We start from the raw sequence: 24684 nt of genomic DNA, 5'->3' as shown, positions 1-24684 counted from the left end.
TTCATGGACCGTTCGGAAATCTGATGGTGGAAGGGAAGAAATTGTTTCTAAAAAGTTGAGTGTGAGTCTTCAGGCTCCTACGCTTCCTCCCTGGAAAATGAAGAGTAATGTAGAAAGGGCGTGTTCTGAATGGTGAGGGTCTTTAACAAAGGATAGCACCTTCTCGCGGTACCGCCTTTTCAATATATCCTTGTTGGTGGGGAGAGTTGTATTGTTGATGGAGCTGGCTGAATCTACAACCTTCTGCAGGCTCTGTCAATCCTGCACGTTGGAGTTTCCATACCAGGCAGTGATGGAGCCGGTCAGAACGAATGACCATTTTTAAACAATGATCCCTAATTCCAGATTCTCCCACATCTGCCTTGTTAAGACCATTTAAGATCTTAGGTTTCAATCAGGTTCCCCTCATTCTTCCAAAATCCAATGGATACATGCATAGTTAATTCAATGTTTTATTGTAAGCCAACGCCTCAGATTGCACATAAATGTCTGAATTTTGTCTTCACTTGCCCGAGGAATGAACAGTAACTATCATTTAGCTTTCTTAATTACATGTTGTATCTACACACTATACTTTTGCAAAGACACTTATATCCTCTGCATCTTGGAGCTTTGCAATCTCTCACCATAATGTTAACTGGTTTTTTTTTCCCAGTCCTCATGCTAAAATGGACTAATTCATATTTTCCAAGCACCAAAATTCATTCGCACTGATCCCAGTTTATTTTCCCCACAATCTCATCAATTTCCACAAATTCTGCCATTGACTGACTTTCATTGGAAGGGCATTTACAATGGAAAATTAAGATACCAATATGCATTTCTTCAGGATGTGGGAGAATTGGAGTATCTGAAACTCACACATTCACAGAGAGAATGTGCAACTCCCACATAGGCAGCACCAGAGGTTATGATTGAACATGGACCACTGGAGTTGAGGCATTACCTGAGACACAGTGCTGCTCAATCTATGCTAACTCACCTCCCAATGTCCCTTTCTAACTTCCTTATATACTCTTTGCAATTTATTTTCCTATCCATCTTGTGACTTCATCCTTCCTATAATGAGGCAGCCAAGACAGAACACAATCCTAGTGTGGTCTAAACAGAGTTTTATAGAGTTGAAGCATGTCTCATGGCTCTTGAATTTAATCCTCTGACTAATGATCTCTCCTCTGCAGGCTGTCTCATTACTGCTAGAAATAAGGCCGATCTAAGTTGTGTCATCTGCGAACCTGACAGCAGATTAGAGCTGTGTGTGGCAGTACAGTCATGGGTGTAAAGGGAGTAGAGAAGGGGACTCAGAACACAACCCTGGAGGGCACCTGTGTTGAGGGTCAGAGGGGCAGAGGAGAGGGAGCCCGTTCTTACTACCTGTCGGCAATTCGATAGGAAGTCTAGCATCCAGCTGCACAAGGAGGACATTGATCGCTGGACACTGCAGACAGTGGTACTGACAGCCCAGCGCATCTGTGGATGTGAACGTCCTGCTCTGTTGAGCAGGTGCAGAAAGAAGGCCTGGAGGATCATCAGGGGTGGTTGGGGTGACTGGTGTTTTTTTCTTGATAACAGTGATACACTATACCCTACGTCTAATGTAACATATTTTTAGGACCATCCTTCTCAGATTTTTCTGTGATATTCCCGGAACCAGTCTAGCTTTCTCATTTCATCTAGGTATTGCAGACTTTTTTCGTCACTGCCACTGTCTGGGTAGTGAAGTTAGAACCCTTGATAATACTAATTAATCAAATACACAATGAGCAATATCATGAGGAATTTATAATTATACTCACTGTTCATTTACTCTTTAAAATGATCGTATTAATGGTTTGTCATTAGATACTTACTGCAGAAACAAATATTTACTATTTCTGTTTTATTTATATACCATGTCAGCACTTCAAGCAACTGGTTGAAAATCTTAATGCCAAAGGGACAGGAATTGTAAATAAGGGACTCATTGAAGCTTTCATAATCTTGAATGAGGTTTGTATAATTTTAGCATTCATATTAAAAATGTCTGGGATTAATTGGGGGAAAGGAGGTACTGCTTTTTTTGTACCGCTATATAACAAGAATTGGAAAATATTTTATCATTGATATTTGTTAATATTGGGAACAGTCAAAATTAGCACAATTTTTACATGTCTGGGAGAAGGGGAAAACTCAAACACCTGAATTTCTTTTTGCATTCATGTTGCATTGTCTTCAATTCCTGTAATCCTCATTGCCAATATTGTGTCAAGCAAGTTCTGCACAAAGGGTCTTTGCATTGGTCGAACAGTCACACTTAACAAAAAGGCAGGTAATCCAGTCATTTGTCTTTCCTATTGGTTCTGAACATGTGCCACACTTTCTTTAGGACTCTTCACAGAATGAACTCCACAGCAATAAAAGAAGCATTCATTATAAAATGAATTAGAATCATTATCGCCCCTCGACCATCCCATGTTACTTCACTCCTGATGAAGGGTTTTGGCCCGAAACGTCGTCACTACCTCCTCCCATAGATGCTGTCTGGCCTGCTGAGTTCTGCCAGCATTTTGTGTTTTTAGAATCATCATAAAATGGCTGGAATGCCTTGACAATTCTCTATAGTTCATTCTTGGTTATAGATGTTTTAATTGTTTTTTTAATGTCTCTGATAGCAATATCTAAAAACATGTTGGGTGGGTTGAAATAATAATTAATGAAACTGAACTAATAAAAGGAAAATTAACAATAGGAGTAATAAAAAGTAATTGGAATAATAAAGTAACATAGAATGAAATAACTCAACCTCCAACCCTTTTCTGTGGGTTGGTGACTTGATTTCTAGCAATTTTGATCATTATAGGGCATACTTGGGAGCTCGTGCTCACTCAGGCCATTTGATGCAGTAGCATTTTGACGGATCTTAAAAAGGCAGGGGCAAAGTTTAGGCCCATCACTAGAGTGCCTCCTGGAATATTTTAGATCTTTTATTGCTTCAGTGCGTATGTTCATTGTTTTGTCATGTCTTCTGTGCTTTGCCTTTTATTAACTTCTATTGAGACTAATGAACTTATATTTGCTTCTGATTAAGTTAGAACGGAAATGCCCTGTTTTTGCTAGTCTGAAATAGCCAACCACTGCTGGCTAGGTTAGGCAAAGTAACAATGTGAAGCTATAGAATGTGACAAAGTTCATTGGCTATTCTCAAAGTGTAAGATTTGTAGGAAATGTAGGAGCAGCAACAGAGGAAAGACCAACAAACTAATTTGAACAAGAAATACAATAAACAACAATATAGTAATTTGAATTATAAATGATAACAGATCTAATTAACATGAAAGTTCAGCGCCTTCAATAGAAGTATCTTAAGAACTAAATTTTTGATAACCTGACATGCCAACACAATCTGTGGTGAGCTCCTTTGATCCCCAGATATTTGTTATTTTATGGGAGAGTGTACACTAAAATGTAATGCCCGCTATCCCACAAAAGGGATGATAAGGTAGCAAGGAAGGCAAATGCAATGTTAGCATTCATTTCAAGAGGACTAGAATATAAAAGCAAGGACGTGATGCTGAGGTTTTATAAGATATTGGTCAGACAGCACGGAGCAGTGTGAGTTGATTTAGGCCACATGTCTAAGACAGGATGTACCAGGATTGGAGAGGGTCCAGAGGAGATTTACGTGAATTATCCCAGGAATGAAAGGGCTATTGTATGAGGAGCTTTTGATAGCTCTGTACCTGTACTCACTGGAAATTAAAAGAATGGGGGGGGGGGTGCTATCTTGGAAAATCTACCAAATATTGAAAGGCCAAGATAGAGTGGATATCAAGAGGATGCTTCCAATAGTGGGAGAATTAGGATCAGTGGGCCTCAGAATAGAAGACTATTCCTTTAGAACAGAGATAAAGAGGTAGTTCTTTAGCCAAAGTGTAGTGAATCTGCGGAATTCATTGACACTGTCAGCTGTGGAGGCCAAGTCATTGGGTATAGTTAAAGCAGAAGTTGATAGTTTCTTGATTTGTCTGAGTGTCAAAGGAGAATGGAGTTGAGAGGGAAAATAAATCAGCCCTGTTGGAATGACGGAAAAGACCCAGTAGACTGTATGGCCCAATTCTATTCCTATGTCTTATAGTTTTATGGTCCAAGAGGAAAGAAAATACAATCTTATTCACGTTATTATGTTGTTTTTTCTTGGTGATAAAGATGTACTGAAAATTTACTTCTTTCTGGCACAGGTTTTGTCCAGGCAGTATCTAAGACTGGGAGATTTCAAATTCTTCAAATGTCACCCTTTAACACTGTTCTCCAGTAGAACGTGTACAACAGTAGCGTGGTATTTTCTTAAAATTAGGAGCTGACTGAGCTTTAGGTTGCAGGTGTCAACATGTTTCCTACATTGCTAATACACCACTGAATAAAACATCTATGCTGAGATATATGTAAATTCAATTTATATCACACAGTTGTTCAGCTTATGTGGAAGCATAACTTAAATGTTAATTTAAATGTTGACCGATGTTCCTTGATTTTCTCCACTCAATTCTATGTGCTGCTATTACTATTTCTATTCCTTCTGTTAGTTCAATGAGACAGGACAAGGCAGCCTGTGTAATCAGGCTATCATGCTGATCACAGATGGTGCAGTTGAAGAATATGAACCAGTGTTTGAACAATACAATTGGCCTGACTGTAAGGTGCGTGCAGAATCAATATGATGAAATGTGAATGTTATTACATTTTCATCTTGGAGGCATTTCCAATGAAGAAAGCAGAGGAGTCAGTGAGCTTCTAAAAAAACATCAACAGATATCTGATGAAAACACAGGACTGAGGCAAAATAACACAATTTCCTGCATTAATGGAAGTGGTATAAACTATATTTATAATCCAAAAGTAGCCCCTTCCACTGGAAGACAGATTGACCACTTTCTGTATGAGCACCCATTTCTCTCTGAGTTCTCCTTAGCACTTTCTGGTTTTGTAACCAATAATTTTGAGCCTATATAAATTATTATTTAATAATTTATGGTTTGTGTGTCAAGTAAAATGTAAAGTGGCACACAGAAAATGCTGGAGAAAAGAGTAAACAGTTGACATTTTGGGCTGAGACCCTTCATCAGGACTGGAGAAAAAAGATGAGAAGTCAGACGAAGAAGGAGGGGGGAGATTTTTTCTCTGACTTCTCATCTTCTTTCTCCAGTCCTGATGAAGGATCTCAGCCCGAAACATCAGCTGTTTACTCTTTTCCATAGATGCTGCCTGGCCCGCTGAGTTCCTCCAGCATTTGTGTGTGTTGCTTGGATTTCCATCATCTGTAGATTTTCCCTTGTTTGAAAATGCAAAGTGTATCGTTGGAGATGAAAATATCTATCTTTATCATGTTGCCCTGTGTAAATAGATACTAAACATGCTGATAAGACTATCCAGAGTTTAAGAATGTTTAAGATTGCATAAAGGATAATGATTAAATCCTTTGTTATTGTGGTGAACTACATATACCTGTCTGGGCGCGCCCCTCTGCTGACTGCTCCTGTGGCTCCTCCCATAGACCCCTGTATAAAGGCGATTGGAGGCACTGCTCCACCCTCAGTCTCCAGGATGTTGTGTGGTGGTCTCTTTCTGCTAATCGTGGTCTCTTGCAGATAATAAAAGCCTATCGTTCGCCTCCCGTCTCCGAGAGTTATTGATGGTGCATCAGTTATATTGTGCTCAAGACAATAAGATAAGACAGTGACAAAAAACCAGGCTCTGTTTCTGATATGGGTACAGAAAAAGGCAATAATAAAGGGACCCAGTATTCCCTTCGGTTTTGCATTTGATATCAATGATCCACACCCGGAATATAAAAAGCTATGTCTCTTTTTGAGAAGGGAGGAATTTGAGATAATTGGAAAAACATAGTGGTGGAGGAGAAATCTCTTACCTTTCAATGATCTCAGTGTTTTACCCATGAGATACAGTAACTCAGCAGATGATGATTGCCTTCCTAAGTACACTAGAATTGCAATAAACTTCTGAGGGACATTTTAATCCATTTCTCTTTACTGTGAATTATTTTGATAAACATCAAAATACATACTTTCCCTGGATTAAGAACACTCATTTATACATATGATATGAGCTCTCATATTGTTATTAAGTTCAAAGGTCTGAGTACATACGTACTATATACTCATTCCCCTGAAAGCAGAACAATTTCCTCTCTCCTCTTTCAGTAATTACCAGTCTTATGTGCTTTTGATGCCATTCAATACAATACTGTGAAGTTGTGGTTATCATATCATGTGATTCTTGGGTATTTTACAACATCAGGAAAACGTTGACATGGATATGTTTGAAAATGGAAACTATTTGTAACTCGGGGCTGCACTGTACCCATAAAAGCTGATTTTCAGCCTGTTAAAGCATATGCCTGGGGCAATCCAGTGAAATTTAATAGGGACTGCAGAGCTTGCATTATTTGCATCTGAAATGAATTTTAGATGGATATTCAAGTACTATTCTGAGACTGTTTCAATTCCTAGTTTGCATACAGCTAGATTTATTCTCTTAAGTGAGTTATTGATGGCCCTTAGCATATTTTCATGGCCTGATTGTTATCCTCCATGTGCCCCCAGGATTAGAGCTAATAAGTATAGCTTTTGAGTGGCAGCTAGGAATGTTACAGGAACTGTTTGCTCTGCTCGTAACTATCAGAAGTATCTTGGTGCATAATGCCTCTCCAGAGAGGGGCCCTCTACCCAAACAAGATTGCTACTTGAGAATGTAACAGAAAAACTGAAAACTGGTTTTTCAGAAACAAGTGTATCACTGCGGTAGAATTTGAATCAAGCTCCAAGGAACTCTTCTCACCGTACATCCTCATAAGAATCAAGGCTCTCTGGTAAAAGTAGTAGAATATAAACTTAAACCACAAGAATGGTAGGTTCTTGTGGTTTAAAAATAAGACCAAATCAAAGGTTCAAAGATTCATTAATTATCAAAATATACAGCTCTGGAATTCTTCTTCTCCATTTAACCACAAAACCAAGAAAGGAAAGAAAAGAACAGCAGCACAATCATCAACTCCCAAATCCTTCCTCCCTGAATAAAAATGGAACAGTCACATCGACCCCCCCCCAGATCCTCTACCCCCGCACACACCAAAAAAATTAGAAAGATAGGATGAAAAACACAGGATATAAAAATACTGTAAGAGTGAAAAAAAAGTCTATAGTCCAAGTACATATCCAAAACACAGAAAACCTGGGTAACTTTTCCCGGGCCCAGAGGTAGGTCTTTCTTTCTATGTAGCAGAGCAATCCCACCAGTGATCAAAAGTCAGTCTCCCCTCTCCATAGCAGAGTGACTCCACCAGCAATCAAAAAGCCTTCTCCTTCTCCAATAGCAGAGCAATCCCACTTGGGATCAAAAGGCAGGCAGTTAGTGTTCACCTTCTGCATTCGCCTTGATGTTTCAATCTCCCTCTTTGCTTTAATCAGCGAACCATGGAAGCATTAATCAACAAAATGGAGTCGAGGTCCCAGCCTTCTTACCACGAGGTTCCAGCATACGCCTCTGCCTCCCAAAAGCCCTCTCAAAGACTGAAGAGCGCTGAAGCACCCAAACGATCTCCAAACTTGTGCATTCACCTTGATGTCTCAATCTTCCTCAACGCTTTAATCGGCCTACAATGGTAGCTTTAATCGATGTAATAGAGTCAAACATCAGCCCACGCCCCATCCCGCAGTCTTCTCACCATGAAGTTCACACATGTTGCCTCTGTCTTCAGGAATCGTTTTGCTGATTGCAGAGCGCAGAAACATCCAACAGATCTCCAAACTGCAAATCGCAGGCTCGTACAGTTCCAAAATCACAAACAAGACAAAAAGCAAACATAAAAAAACACCAAAAAAGTGAAATATATTGTTTCATGATCTATCCAGAAGATGTCGACCATTGTATGCAGGCGCCATCTTGTGACTCCACAGCTACTGTGCTGAGGCCAGTGTCAATGGTTGCAGGCTGCAGCTATAGAGTTAGTTCAGTGCTGAAATGAATAAACCCCACAGAGGAGTGAGCTGAACACTGGTCCGTCCTTTGCCCTCGGCCTTGATCAAATCATGCAAATAGTAAAAAGTAGTAAACAAAATCACATGGAACATAAACTGTAGGGAGCCCAAAAGTGAACCCACAGCTGTGGACCCCTTTCAGCGCTGTGGTGAGAGAAGCACATCCAGCACCCTGATAACTGCAAGGCAACAACTGCTCCCAAACCTGGCAGTATGGGTCCCAAGACTCCTGCACCTCTTACAAGAGAAGAGATGGAGATCGGTCCAATGTAGACAGATGGCGCTGAACACCTTTTCATCCTCTGCTCTTGTCTTCGACAATTTTAATTTATCTTGAGGCTTTAATTGGTGTGGAGTAATGGGTTCATCTTCCACCATCATGACTTGACACAGTGTCCATCCCCGTGATGGCTGCCCCGGCCGTACCTGTACTCTCGAGAATCTGGTTCATTGAATCCGCCAAGGACAGCAGAAGCGCAGATCCTTCAATTGGTTCAAAAGAACATCCTTAAAAGGGAAATTACAGGTTTCAGACTGCAGTGATCACAGTTCAGACAAACAAGCATGTCTACTAAAGTATCGAGTAACTTTGCAAGCTGTCTGCAAAACGTCGCCATTGGTTGCTGTCGTCATCTTGTTTTAATTTTCAGATTCACTGATATTTAACTAATTTAATACCAGTAATAATGATAATTACAGACTAGATTAGACTTTACTTACATTATTTTCTTTCATGTAATCACAAAATAGTTTTTACTCTGCTTCTGCTCTGCTTTTACTCCACCAATCTGTTTTATGCTATTTTTACATCATTGATCCGCACATCGTGTGATTGGCCTTAGTGCTGTAGAACTTAAAATCATTTGCAAAATTCTTAATGCAGAATTCGCAAATATGCAAGTTTTGCCTTGTTGAAATTTATTACCTGCATAAAATTAATTGGGGAAAATAAAAACCTTTTGATCGACTTGTAACTTAAAGTCAAAAATTTCAAGCCTTAGATATGTTCATTTAGACTTTAAAAGAAAGGATGATAACATGATATGTTTGTGCGGTGTTTGAAATATGCATTTTATACATTGGAACAATGGCAGGTTATTTATGCCATCCAGAATATCCATTGCATTGGTGGGGTTCGGAGATAGAATTCGCGCCTGCCATGTTGAATTCAGTCAATGCAAAACATTATTTTTAGTGCATGGATGAAAGAAAAGTGGAGGGTAATATGTGAGGAAGGGTTGGACTGATCCTAGAGTAGGTTAACAGGTTGACACAACATTGTGGGCTGAACAACCTATACTATGCTGTACTGTTCTATGTTCTATATTCTAATAAATTACAATTGAACTATAAATCCTAACTCAAGGGAGAAGAATATATAAAGTGAAGGAAGATCAGCAGAATAAAGTGAACTCAGCAAAAGACCAAAAAATGAAATATGAAATAAGAATTAATTTGTTTCATTTTTCATGCTTAAACCTGCAAATAAAGGGTCATAACAGTATCCAAACTTCTTGGCTGTCTCTTAATGTATCTTTGCAATTTGCATTCACTATCTTTAACTTTTCTTGAAGGTGCGTCTGTTTACATACTTGATTGGCCGGGAGGTGACATTTGCTGACCATGTTAAGTGGATAGCATGCAACAATAAGGGTAAGAAATCTGGCTTTGAGCAATCTTCTGAGAATCAATTTTAGATAAATATTGAGAAGCTGTAACACTTTTGAAGTAATATCAGTGAAATGGCCCTAAATACGGGCATAGAAGGATATGAAATAAATGCAAATGGAATGAGTAGTATAGGCGTGGTGGGCTGAAGGGCCTGTTGCAATGTTCTAATACTCTATGACTCTCGATGGCTGGCATTTCTGCTTCAGTACTGCAGAAAATAAAGCAAACCTGCTACGTTTTACTCTTTGATGTTTTCTTTAATCATATTCATTGGCTGAGGTTGTACTATATCCTATACATGCTGTCAATGTACGTTCCAAAATATCATTTCAGTTTTATCATTTTCAGGTTTATAGGTTTACGTAAATATAGTATCCATTAAAAATTGCCTCTGAAAGTATGTATTTTCTAAAGTTGTTTAAGTGCAGAGGTAGGAAATAACTATAAATGTTTCCGCTCATAAAAGTTCAAAGTTCAAGGTAAATTTATGATCAAAGTATGTATATGGCACCATATACAGCCAATAACCACAAGTGCAGGCATGGCTGCTGGATGATCCGGGGTTTAGATGTTTCAAAAGGGACAGGGAAGAGGTGGGGGAGTGGCATTGATAAACAGAGATAGTAACACAGTTGCAGAAAGGGGGATGTCATGGAGCGATTGTCTACTGAGTCAGTGGAGGTTGGTGTAGTTCACCACATTACCAGCCAATAAAATTGATGCACCATCAATAACTCTCGGAAACATGAGTCAAGGTAGGCTTTTATTAGCTGGAAGAAAACACCGTCAGCAGCAAGAGACCACCACACAGCATCCTGGAGACTGAGGGAGGAGCAGTGCCTCCAATCGCCTTTATACAGGGGTCTGTGGGAGGAGCCACAGGAGCAGTCAGCGGGGGGGGAGGGGGGGCGTATCCAGACAGGTATATGTAGTTCACCACAGTTGGAAACAGGAAGGGAGCAATTACTCTATTTGGAGTAATCAGTAGACCCCACCAGTAGTGACATTGAGAAGCGGTCAGGTCTGTATAATAGCCAAAATGTCATAATTCCATATACTGATCCATGCTCTAAGTTTATCACCCTTGTTCCTGATGTTTCCTGCATTAAAAAGATACATTTCAACTTACCCAACTGACTGAAATTATGCCCTATCCACTTCCTACTCTCCCTCACAGTCTCTCTACACATTGCATCTACCTTTACACCAACTGCACCATCCTCTGACCTATCACTCTGGTTCCATCACCTTGTAAAACTTATTTAAATCCACCCCACAGATGCAGCAAACCTGTCCACAAAGATATTGGTCACCTTGCATTCAGGTGTAACTCATCCCTTTTATACAGGTCATACTTTCCTCGGAAGAGATCCCAATGATACACAAATCTGAAACCCTGTCCCCTGCACTAATTCTTCAGCCACACATTTGTCTGCCAAACCATCTTATTCTTGGTACATGGCATAGACAGCAATCCAGAGATTACTACCTTTGAAATTCTGTTTAATGTTTCCTGCCTAGCTCCCTATGTTCTCTCTTCAGAGCCTCATCATTTTTCCTACCTATGCCATTGCTACCAAATTTGAGTTGTTTTCTCTGGAGCATTGGAAGCTGAAGGAAGACTTGATGGAAATCTTTTAAATTATGATATATATAGAAAGAATAGATAGGCAGAATCCCTTTCCCCATGTCAAAATATCAAATACAGGAGGATGAGCATTTAAGGTGACAGGCTGAAGTTTAGGGGTAGGTGTGGGACATTTCTTTTACGCAGAGAATGGTAGGTGCCTGGGATCAGCTGCCAGAGGAAGTGGTGGAAGGAGATATAATAATGATGTTTACATGAGTATGCAGGGAATAGGGGGATATGGAACGTGTGCAGACAGAGGAGGGCTAGTTTAATTTAACATCATGTTCAGCACAGGCATTGTAGCCCAAACAGTCTGTCCCTATATGGTACTGTTCTATGTTCTAAATACAAATAGAGGAATCTTGAGCTAACAACAGAAAGCATATAAGTGCAACCTTTTATGCCTTAATGCAGCAAAATGGATTCTAATTTATATAATACCAAAACTGAGCTGTATCATAACTTAAAAAATACAAGTGTGTAGACTTATTTCCATGTAATAATAAGTTACATTTCCATGTAACTTATTTCCATGTTCTTAATTCTGCTTTTGAAGCTGTTCATGCCCTTTAAATTGGAGTGAGAATTTTTATTGAATTATGTGCTTTCGATAAACCCTCCTGGAACACTCTCTATTTTTCATCTGTGTTCCACTTAGAAGTTTGACTGCTGGTGGAAAGCCTCAAATCCTAATGATTGCGCGCCTTCACTCCCATCGATTCTACTCACTAACATTCAAACGCTGGAAAGCAAACTGGATTACCTGGGCCTGCATCATAACATGGAAATATATCTACACATTTCTATTTTGCTTTAGGTTGCTGTACAACTGAGTTATGGTATTATATAAGTTAAAATATATTTTGATCCACTACTTTTAGGAAGGAGGTACAGAAGCATCAGGTCTAGGACTGCTGGACTGGGTAACAGCTTCTTCCTTCAGGCTCAGAGACTAATGAATATCCTGCCACCACCGAGGTCTCGTCACTAGGACAGTGAGCTGTTTACTAATAACCTGTGCTGCACTTTACTATATGCATTTTGAATTATATTTATTTAACTTATTTATAGTATAATAGTTTGGTTTACGTCCTGTGAGTGATATATGTTGTGTGGCTGCACAGAGGTCTGGACGAATGTTGTTTCACTTGGTTGTATATATGTATAGTCAGACCATAATAAATTTGAACTTGAACTTGGAAGATATTGTGCCAGCCTACTATGCACCAGATCTCTTAGGTTTGTAATTTCCTTGCTATTCTTTGTGCAGATTAGAGCATATGAGGGGTGATTGATAAGTTTGTGGTTTAAGGTAGAAGGAGTCAATTTTAGAAAACCTAGCACATTTATTTTTCAACATAGTCCCCTCCTACATTTACACACTTAGTCCAGCGGTCGTGGAGCATACGGATCTTGGACCTCCAGAAAGTGTCCACAGCAGGGGTGATTGATAAGTTCGTGGCCTAAGGTAGAAGGAGATGAGTTATACAGCTCTCGTTACATGCACATGCAGGTCAACTCTTTAAGTGATTATGCAGGAAGTTTGAAGTTAATAACTCATCTCCGACCCTAGGCCACGAACTTATCAATCACCCATCTGTGGACACTTTCTGGAGGTCCAAGATCCATATGCTCCACGACTCCATGACCGCTGGACTAAGTGTACATGAAGGAGGGGACTATGTTGAAAAATAAATGTGCTAGGTTTTCTCAAATTGACTCCTTCTACCTTAGGACACGAACTTGTCAGTCACTATTCGCATAAACCTTTATCAGAGAGTCTTTTCCCAGTTTTGCTTCTGAAAGGCTTTTGCTTCAATAGAAACCCCTCCATTTTCAGAAGATATAAACCCATACACCATAGTTGAAAATAATATCACCTACCAAGATATCGATATGACCCCTCCCATCTGAATGCTGCGAGGGAATGAGGTAAACATCAGTATGGTCAGCTAAGTGCGTTGTTCGTATTATTGCCCTTCTTGCCCCGAAAACTAAATCAGTCATGTTGCACAATGGAAGGTGAATCGAACAGCTCATTTTAAAGCAAATATGAGGAAATCTGCAGGTGCTGGAAATTCAAGCAACACATGCAAAATGCTGGTGGAACGCAGCAGGCCAGGCAGCATCTATAGGGAGAAGCACTGTCGACGTTTTGGGTCCAGACCCTTCATCAGGACTAACTGAAAGAAAAGATAGTAAGAGATTTGAAAGTAGTGGGGGGAGGGGGAAATGTGAAATGATAGGAGAAGACCAGAGGGGGTGGGGTGAAGCTGAGAGCAGGAAAGGTGATTGGCAAAAGGGATACAGAGCTGGAGAAGGGAAAGGATCATGGGACAGGAGGCCAAGGGAGAAAGAAAGGGGGAGGGGAGCACCAGAAGGAGATGGAGAACAGGCAGAGTGATGGGCAGAAAGAGAGAAAAAAAAGGAGGGGGGGAAAACACTAAATATATCAGGGATGGGGTAAGAAGGGGAGGAGGGGCATTAACGGAAGTTAGAGAAGTCAATGTTCATGCCATCAGGTTGGAGGCTACCCAGCCGGTATATAAGGTGTTGTTCCTCCAACCTGTGTGTGGCTTCATCTTGACAGTAGAGGAGGCCATGGATAGACATATCAGAATGGGAATGGGATGTGGAATTAAAATGTGTGGCCACTGGGAGATCCTGCTTTTTCTGGCGGACAGAGCGTAGGTGTTCAGCGAAATGGTCTCCCAGTCTGCGTCGGGTCTCACCAATATATAAAAGGCCACACCCAGAGCACCAGACGCAGTATACCACAGCAGCTGACTCACAGGTGAAGTGTCGCCTCACCTGGAAGGACTATCTGGGGCCCTGAATGGTGGTGAGGGAGGAAGTGTAAAGGCAGGTTTAGCACTTGTTCTGCTTACAAGGATAAGTGCCAGGAGGGAGATCGGTGGGAAGGGACGGGGGGGACGAATGGACAAAGGTGTCACATAGGGAGCGATCCCTTTGGAAAGCAGAAAGAGGGAGGAGGGAAAGATGTGCTTGGTAGTGGGATCCCATTGGAGGTGGTGGAAGTTACGGAGAATTATACGTTGGACCCGAAGGCTGGTGGGGTGGTAGGTGAGCTCATTTTTAAGATGTCTTTTTAAATTAAAGGCTCCATGCATTACGTATATACTACAAGCAAAAAGAAAGTGTTGTGTAAAATAGTGCAAACTGTGCTTCAAATTAGCTGATAAATTAATGAAGAAATTTTAATATATATTATCTGTGACATCTAATTATTGATCCTAGCTTACAATGCAATAGACAGACAGTAAGCATGGTTTCTTCTGTGCTTGGAAGACTGCCAAAGGCAGAATTAATAGTTAAGAATAAAGCAATATTCAATCCAACCATTTCTATAGTTTCATGGTGTCCAAAGCTTATATGAATGCAGGTGATGAAATATACAGCAACACTAAAGGGACAGACTGACAATAATGAGTTGTGACATTGACAAAGCTAATCAGCTCCTCCATATACTTTTCAACCTCTTTCATGGTTGATCAAATAATCTTCCTCCTACTGTGGCCTTCATTCCACATTTCTCCATCTAGCCATAGTTTGATAATTACCTTTTCTTATTGAGTCAATTTTCAAGATATGGCCATTTTTGTCCTTCAGGTGAAAGACCTCCCACAATATTGTTGGGTAGTGAGTTCTAGGATTTAGACTAGAAGGGATGAAGAAATAGCAATACATTCCGATGTTTGACTCAGATAGAATTTGATCACACCCAAATTCAGTGTCTAGGTCAATGCTGTTGCCCAATTTTATCCTTTCTCTGTATTAATGCAGCAGTCTGATATAAATAAAGGCCATTTCAGAATATAGTAAAGAATGGGTAAGCCTAGGTAATCCTAAGGACATGTTCAGCACAGCTTTGTGGGCCGAAGGGCCTGTATTGTGCTGTAGGTTTTCTATGTTTCTAATAGAAAATAAAAATAGACCATGCTTCTGTAATACTAACAGATTATGAAAGCAGGTTTACTGCCTTGAAGGTCAATAGTGCACCAGATTGGTCCAATTATTTCTCCATTACTGGAATCTTAATTTTAGTTTTGACATTATGTACTAAATTGAGTTTAAATTCAATTGCTGCCTTAATGGGACTGGAACTTGCAACTCTAGAGTTGTAACCATATCCATCTTAATCTGCAATGATTTCTCTTTGCACTCTCATGTTATTACCCCCAGTGACGCTCAAGGATTAACTTTGACACTTTCTTATTTTTTACTTACATGGTGCTCCTTGGCAATGTCAACCAAAAACACAATGAGAATTATCGTATCGCTGCTGACAATACCCTTTACCACCTCTACCTCATTACCTCCTCAAAGCATCCTCCCACAGTTACTGAATTGTCAGTCTACTTTTCTGACAGCCAGCACGTGGTGAACTTGCAAATGTAACTCTACTCTTTAAGAGGCAGAAGAAAGGAAAGTATAGGCCAATTAGCCTGATTTCAGTGCTTGGGAAGATGTTGGATCCATTATTAAGGATTAGTTTTCAGGGTACTTGGAGGTACATGATGAAGTAGGCCAAAGTCAGCAAGCATTCCATAAGACAAAATCTTGCCTGACAAATCTTTTGAATTCCTTGAGGAAATAACAGGTAGGATAGACAAAAGAGAGACAGTGGATGTTGTTTGCTTAGATTTTCAGAAGACCTTTGACAAGGTATTATATATGAGTCTGCTTAAGAAGATAAAAGACCATGGTATTACAGGATAGCAGAATAGATAGAAGATTGACTGACTAGCTGGAAGAGTGGGAATAAAGGGGGCTTTTTCTGTTTGGCTGACAGAGTTCCACAGTCATCGGCATTGGGACCTTTTCTTTTTAAGTTTAATTTCAATGATTTGAATGATCGAATTAATGGCTTTGTGGCCAAGATTGTAGATGACACAAAGACAGATGGAGGTGCTGGTAGCTCTGAGGAAACAGAGAGTCTACAAAAAGACTTAGACAGACTGGGAGAATGGGCAAAGAAGTGGCAGATGGAATATAGTGTAGGGAAGTATATGGTCATGCATTTTGGTAGAAGAAATAAAGGCATAGACTATTTTCTAAATGGCAAGAAAATTCAAAAGTCAGAGGAGCAAAGGAACTTGGGAGTCCTTATGCAGGATTCCTTAAAGTTTAACTTGAAGGTTGAGTCGATGGTAAGGAAGGCAAATGCAATGTTAGCTTTCATTTTGAGAGGCCTAGAATATAAGAGCAAGGATATATAAAGCTGAGGCTTTATAAGACATGAGCCAGACTGCAGTTTTGGGCCCGTTATCTAAGAAAAGAAAGGATAAGCAAACAGCTTGAATGCTACCATCTCTTACAAAGTGAAATCAAGTGACATAAGTGACAAAAGGGCTTCACTTCCAGATGAGCTCAATGCTTTCTATGCTCACTTTGACTGTCAAAGCATGCTACTCCCACAGCCTCCGATGATCCTGTAATTTCAGTCTCTGAGGCTGATTTGAGAGCATCCTTCAGGAGGGTGAACCCACAAAAAGTTTCCAGACCAGATGGGGTACCTGGCCAAGTACTAATTACCTGTACTGATCAACTGGCTGGAGTGTTCATTTAGATCTTTAACCTCTTTTTTCGGCAGTCTGAAATATCCACCTGCTTCAAGCAGGCTTCGACTATACCAGTGCCTAAAAAGAACGTGGTAACTTGACTATTGTCCAGTAGCACTCACATCCACTGTGATGAAGTATTTTGAGAGGTTGGTGATGAAACATACCAATTTCGGTCTGAGAAGTGACTTGGATCTGCTGCTGTTTGCCTACCAGCACAACAGCTCCGCAGCAGATGCCATCTTATTGGCACTTCACTCAACCCTGGAACATCTGAACAGCAAAGATGCACACATACGGATGCTCCTTATCGACTGCAGCTCGACATTCAATACTATCATCCTCTTAAAACTAATCAAAAAGCTTCTAAACTTTGGCTTCAATACCTCCTTGTGCAACTAGATCTTCAATTTCCTCACTTGCAGACCCTAGTCAGTTTGGATTGGCAACAACATCTCCTCCACAATCTCCATCAGCACAGTTTCACCACAAAGTTGTGTGCTTCACTCTCTGCTCTACTCATTTTACATTTATGATTGTATGGCTAAGCACAGCTCGAATACCATATTCAAGTTTTCTGATGGCACCACTGTTAAGCTGTTCTCAAGCCTCCAGCTGGGTACAGGTATTGATTTTAACTGACATTTTGATGACAAACTCTGCAATCATTGGCTGGAAGCCTGGGAAGAGCGTACACACCAGGAAAACCCTAGATCCTTTTTTGACACCACTGCTGTTGGCCAAATCAAAGTTGGTGACAAATCAGCATATAGGAGGGAGATTGAAAATCTGACTGAGTGATGCCACAGCAACAACCTCTCACTCAATATAAACAAAACCAAGGAGCTGATTATTGTCTTCAGGAGGAGAAAGCCAGAAGTCCATGAGGCAGTCTCATGGACTGGAGAGGGTCAGCAACTTTAAATTCCTCTGTGTTATCATTTCAGAGGATCGTACTGGGTCCAGCACATAAGTGAAATTACGAAGAAAGCAGGGCAGTGCTGCTACTTCCTCAGAAGTTGGCGAAGATTCGGCATGACGAACTCCTGTAGATGTGTGGTGAAAAGTGTGCTGCATTATGGTCTGGTATGAGAGCACAAATGCTCTTGGATGGAAAATCCTACAAAAAGTACTGGATACAGCCTAGCCCATCATGGGTAAAGCCCGTGCCACCATTGAGCACATCTACACTGAGCATCGTCACAGAAAGCTGTTTCCATCATCGGGGTCCCCCACCACTCGGGTCATGCTCTCTTCTCACTGCTGCAATCAGAAGGTAGAGAAGCCTCAGGACTCACACCATCAGGTTTAGGAATAGTTATTACCCCTCAAGCATCAGGCTCCTGAACCAGAGGGAATGACTTCACTCAACATCACTTGCCCCATCACTGAACTGTTCCTACACCTATGAACTCACTTTCAATGACTCTTCTTCTCATAATCTCATTACTTATTGCTTATTTATTTATAATTATTAATTTTTTTCATATTTGCACATCTTATTGTCTTTTGCACAGTGGTTGTTCACACTGTTGGTGCAGTCTTTCATTGATTGTACTATGACAATTAGATTTATTATGCTCAACAGAAAATAAATCTCAGGGTTGCATATTGAGACATGAATGTGCTTGGATAGTAACTGAACTTTGAACTTTGAGGTTCACAAGAATTATTCTGGGAATTAAAGTGTTAATGTATAAGGACATATAATGTATAATGCTTTATGTTGGAGTTTAGAGGAATGAGTGAAGAACATTGGAACCTATCAAATATTTAAAGGCCTAGATGAGTGGATGTGGAGAGGATGTTTCCTATAGTGGGTAACTCTAGGACCAGAAAAAATAGCCTCAGAATAGAGGAACATTCATTTGGAAAAGAGATGAAGAGAATTTTGTTAGCCATAGAGTGGTGAATCTGTGGAACTGACTTTTATGGACGGCTGTGGAGGCCAAGTCATTAAGTATATTTAAGACAGAGGTTGATAGATTCTTGATTAGTAAGGGAATCAAAGGCAAGAGAATGGAGTTGAGAGGGAGAATAAGTCAGCCACGATGGAATGGCGGAGAAGACTCGATGTGCCGAATGCCCTAATTCTGCTCCTATGTCTTATCGTCTTATGATCTTAACTGTAAGCTTTAAGGTAATTAGATTTCTTTTCCTTAACCATTCATTGGACGTTCATTCCATCCTTCCTTATAAAAACAGACTGAAACTGAACAAATTTGTTTGCAATCTTGATGGCTCTACCACTCCCAGTTTTTGCGATTGTATTCATAATCCTTGAGCTTTCCATTCCTCTCTAGCACCCTGATAACACCTATTCCCAAATCCTTGCAACTCAGCTATACATTAAGCTTTCAATTCTGAAGGTTCTGGAATTGTCTTCCTAAACACCACTGTCCCTCTCTCTTGCTTTATAATATTATCTAAACCTTTCTCTTTGTTTAAGCTTTCCTTTGTCTTCCATAATATCCACTCACATGGCTCACTAGGAATTTTATTTTTTGTGCAATTCCCCAAAATGTATAGCTATGCTGAAAATGCAAGAAAATGCAAATTGTTGTTGCTGTTTATTCCCCAAGGGGAAAAACTGCATTTTATAGCACCTTTCTTTATCTTACCACTTCATAATCACCAAACTACTTTTGAAATACAGGAAAGGAAACTTTAGATGACCCAAAAATTAAGAGAATGTTATAGCTCTAGGGAAGTAATTGAATCATTCATATAATGTCAGATCTCTTAAATAGTCATTCACCCAATTCAATTCACTTTCCTGTATCCTTCCACATTTTTGAAATCACATGCTTATCTTCATTGTTCTTGAAAGTAATTATATATTTTCTTGCACAATCTTTAATATTCTGATAACTTGAAAATAAAGTCTCCAAAACTCTCATACACTTCTTTGGGAAGTACATTAAATGTATGCTCCTTAACTACTGATTTAGCAACCAGTAAGAATATTTTATTTAGATGTGTTAATGCACTGCATCTTCTCCTCCACCTCACCTCCATCTATTGATTTTTGTTCTATTTTTTAAAAAAAGAATTCTAATTGAAGTAAGCCTGATTCTGCCTTCATGCTAAAACTTATCATTGAAAGTATTCACCAAACTTCCATTTCGAAGTTCAAAGTCAACTTATTAGCAAAATATGTATATGTTAGCATATACTAGCTTAAAGTTTCATTTTCTTGCAGGCACCTACTAGAAGAAAGAAATGCAATAGAATTTTATGAAAATCTGTACATAAATAGATGAAGACTGACAACCAGTATGCAAAAGAGCATAAACTGTGCAAATAAAAATAATAGAGAACATGGGTTATAAGAGTCCTTGAAAGTGAGTCTGTAGGTCGTAGAATCCGCTCAGAGTAATAATGAATGAAGTTATCCATGCTAGTTCAGGAGCCTAATAGTTGTAGGGTAATAATTGTCCTCTAGCTGGTGGTGTGGGACCTAAGACTTCAGTAGCTCCTGCCCAGAATCAGGTTTATTATCAACGGCATGTGACATGAAATTTGTTAACTTAGCAGCAGCAGTTCAATGCAATACATAATCTAGCAGAGAGAGAAAAAATAATAATGATAAATAAAATAAAATAAAATAAAACATAATAAATAAACAAGCAGATCAGTTATGTATATTAAATAGATTTTTTTTAAACGTGCAAAAACAGAAAAAACTTATATTTTTTAAAAAGTGAGGTAGTGTTCAAACTTTTAATGTGCATTTAGGAATCAGATGGCAGAGGGGAAAAAGCTGTTCCTGAATCGCTGAGTGTGTGCCTTCAGGCTTCTGTACCTCCTACCTGATGGGAACAGTAAGAAAACAGTAAGAAGCTCAGGTGTGAATGGGTAACTATGATGTTGTTGGGATAACAGAGACATGGCTGCAGGGAGATCAGACCTGGGAAATGAATGTACAAGGGTATATGTGCTATCGTAGGGACAGAAATGTGGGCAGAAGGGGTGGGGTGGCCCTGTTGGTGAGGAATGAGATTCAGTCCTTTGCAAGGGGGGACATAGGGTCAGGAGAAGTAGAGTCTGTGTGGATAGAACTGAGGAACAGTAAGGGCAAAAGGACCCAAATGGGTGTTGTCTACAGGCCACCAAACAGTAGCATGGATATTGGGTGCAAGTTGAATAGGGCGTTAACATTGGCATGTGGCAAAGGTAATGTCGCAGTAGTTATGGGGGAGTTCAACATGCAGGTGAACTGGGAGAATCAGGCTGGTGCTGGACCACAGGATAGGGAGTTTGTAGAGTGCCTATGGGATGCATTCTTGGAACAGCTTGTACGAGAGCCGACCAGGGACAAGACTATTCTGGATCTAGTGTTATGTAATGAACAGGATTTGATAAGCGATCTCGCAGTAAAGGAGCCATTAGGAGGTAGTGATCACAATATGATAAGCTTTTATCTGCAATTTGAGAAGGATAAGGGCAGCTCGGAGGTGTCAGTGTTGCAGATGAACAGGGGAAACTATGGAGCCATGAGGGAGGAGCTGGCCAAAGTTGACTGGATGGATATCCTAGCAGAAAAGACAGTGGAACAGCAATGGCAGGTATTCTTGGGAATAATGCACAAGGTGCAAAATCAGTTCATCCCCCAGAGAAGGAAGGATTCAAAGAGGGGAAAGGGGCCACAGTGGTTGACAAAGGAAGTCAGAGATTGCATAGCATTAAAAAAAAGGAAGTATGACAGAGCTAAGGTGAGTGGGAGGACAGATGATTGGGAAGTTTTTAAGGAACAACAGAACTTAACTAAAAAGGCAATACGGGGAGAAAAAATGAGGTACGAACACAAGCTAGCCAGGAATATAAAGGAAGATAGCAAAAGCTTTTTTAGGTATGTGAAGAGAAAGAAGATAGTTAAGAACAATGTTGGGCCCTTGAAGAATGAATTGGGTGAAATTGTTATGGGAAACAGAGAAATGGCAGAAGAATTTAATGAGTACTTTAGATCTGTTTTCACTAAGGAAGACACAAGCAATCTCCCAGATGTATGGATGGGCCAAGGACATAGGGTAACAGAGGAAATGAAACAGATTGACATTAGGAAGGAAACGGTGATGAGTAGACTGATGGGACTGAAGGCTGACAAATTCCCAGGTCCAGATGGTCTGCATCCTAGGGTACTAAAGGAGGTGGCCCTGGAAATTGCGGATGCATTGGTAACCATTTTCCAGTGTTCCTTAGATTCAGGATCAGTTCCTGAGGACTGGAGAATGGCTAATGTTATCCCACTTTTTAAGAAAGGAGGGAGGGAGAAAACAGAACTATCGACCTGTCAGCCTGATATCGGTAGTGGGGAAGATGCTAGAGTCCATTATTAAGGATGAAATAGTGGCATATCTAGATAGCAGTGATAGGATTGGGCCAAGCCAGCATGGATTTACCAAGGGTAAATCATACTTGACTAATCTGTTGGAGTTTTTCGAGGATGTAACCAGGAAGTTAGACGGGGGAGATCCAGTGGATGTAGTGTACCTCGATTTTCAGAAGGCATTTGATAAGGTCCCACATAGGAGATTGGTGGGTAAAATCAAAGCTCAGGGCATCGGGGGGAAGACATTGACATGGATTGAAAACTGGTTGGCAGATAGAAAGCAAAGGGTAGCAGTGAATGGGTGTTTCTCGGAATAGCAGGTGGTGACTAGTGGGGTGCCACAGGGCTCGGTATTGGGACAACAGCTGTTTACAATTTACGTCAATGATTTAGATGAAGGCATTGAGAATAACATCAGCAAATTTGCTGATGATACTAAGCTGGGTGGCAGTGTGACATGTGATGAGGATGTTAGGAGAATTCAGGGTGACTTGGATAGGCTGGGTGAGTGGGCAGCTACTTGGCAGATGACGTTTAATGTGAATAAGTGTGAGGTTATCCACTTTGGGAGTAAGAACAGGAAGGCAGATTATTATCTGAACGGTGTAGAGTTAGGTAAGGGAGAAATACAAAGAGATCTAGGAGTCCTTGTTCATCAGTCACTGAAGGTGAATGAGCAAGTGCAGCAGGCAGTGAAGAAGGCTAATGGAATGTTGGCCTTTATTACAAAGGGAATTGAGTACAAGAGCAAGGAAATCCTCTTGCATTTGTACAGAGCCCTGGTGAGACCACATCTGGAGTATTGTATACAGTTTTGGTCTCCAGGGTTAAGGAAGGACATCCTGGCTGTAGAGGAAGTGCAGAGTAGATTCACGAGGTTAATTCCTGGGATGTCTGGACTGTCTTATGCAGAGAGGTTAGAGAGACTGGGCTTGTACATGCTGGAATTAAGGAGATTGAGAGGGGATCTGATTGAAACATATAAGATTATTAAGGGATTGGACAAGATAGAGGCAGGAAATATGTTCCAGATGCTGGGAGAGTCCAGTACCAGAGGGCATGGTTTGAGAATAAGGGGTGGGTCATTTAGGACAGATTTAAGGAAAAACTTCTTCTCCCAGAGAGTTGTGGGGGTCTGGAATGCACTGCCTCGGAAGGTAGTGGAGGCCAATTCTCTGGATGCTTTCAAGAAGGAGCTAGATAGGTATCTTATGAATAGGGGAATCAAGGGATATGGGGACAAGGCAGGAACCGGGTATTGATAGTAGATGATCAGCCATGATCTCAAAATGTTGGTGCAGGCTCGAAGGGCTGAATGGTCTACTTCTGCACCTATTGTCTATTGTCTATAAAAGGGCATGCCCTGGGCGCTGGAGGTCCTTAGTAATAGACGCTGCATTTCTGAGACACCACTCCCTAAAGAGAGAAAAATAGAAAGAAACATAGGAAATCTACAGCACAATACAGGCCCTTTGGCCCACAAAGCTGTGCCGAACATGTCCTTACCTTAGAACTACCTAGGCTTAACCTTAGCCCTCCATTTTTCTAAGCTCCATGTACCTATCCAGGAGTCTCTTAAGAGACCCTATTGTATCCGCCTCCACCACCGTTGCTGGCAGCCCATTCCACACACTCACCACTATCTGCATAAAAAAACTTACCCCTGACATCTCCTCTGTACCTACTTCCAAGCACCTTAAAACTATGCCCTCTTGTGCTAGCCATTTCAGCCCTGGGAAAAAGCCTCTGACTATCCACACGATCAATGCCTCTCATTATCGTGTACACCTCTAATAGGTCACCTCTCATCCTCCTTCCCTCCAAGGAGAAAAGGCCGAGTTCACTCCACCTATTCACATAAGGCATGCTCCCCAATCCAGTCAGCATCCTTGTAAATCTCCTCTGCACCTTTTCTATGGTTTCCACATCCTTCCTGTAGTGAGGCGACCAGAATTGAGCGCAGTACTCCAAGTGGGGTCTGACCAGGGTTCTATATAGCTGCAACATTACCTCTCGGCTCTTAAACACAATCCCACAATTGATGAAAGCCAATGCACCATATGCTTTCTTAACCACAGAGTCAACCTGCATAGCAGCTTTGAGTGTCCTATGGACTCAGACCCCAAGATCCCTCCAATCCTCCACACTGCCAAAAGTCTTGCCATTAATGCTGTATTCTGCCGTCACATTTAACTTACCAAAATGAACCACCTTACACTTATCTGGGTTGGACTCCATCTGCCACTTCTCAGCCCAGTTTTACATCCTATCAATGTCCCACTGTAACCTCTGACAGCCCTCCACACTATTTACAACACCCCCAACCTTTGTGCCATCAGCAAATTTACTAACCCATCTCTCCACTTCTTCATCCATGTCATTTATAAAAACCACAAAGAGAAGGGGGACCCAGAACAGATCCCTGAGGCACACCAC

General features: G+C 40.7%; 1 protein-coding gene across 5 annotated transcripts in view; it reads left to right on the top strand.

Annotated features, from left to right (window-relative positions):
- Positions 1-24684, top strand: part of cacna2d4a (calcium channel, voltage-dependent, alpha 2/delta subunit 4a) — a 370881-nt gene that overhangs the window by 82923 nt on the left and 263274 nt on the right. For all 5 annotated transcript variants that reach the window (XR_012100619.1, XR_012100620.1, XM_073059275.1 and 2 more), the window contains exons 10-12: positions 1900-1989; positions 4563-4676; positions 9608-9686. Coding sequence is in view for 3 of the 5 variants with exons in the window: in XM_073059275.1 (XP_072915376.1) it covers positions 1900-1989; positions 4563-4676; positions 9608-9686 (283 nt within the window). In the remaining 2 variants the exon portion in view is untranslated. The remainder of the gene's footprint in view (positions 1-1899; positions 1990-4562; positions 4677-9607; positions 9687-24684) is intronic.

Source organism: Hemitrygon akajei, chromosome 10, assembly GCF_048418815.1.
Source record: "Hemitrygon akajei chromosome 10, sHemAka1.3, whole genome shotgun sequence".
Lineage (NCBI taxonomy): Eukaryota > Metazoa > Chordata > Chondrichthyes > Myliobatiformes > Dasyatidae > Hemitrygon > Hemitrygon akajei.
Note: the sequence above shows the minus strand (reverse complement) of the source record. Positions and strands in the feature narration are given on the sequence as shown.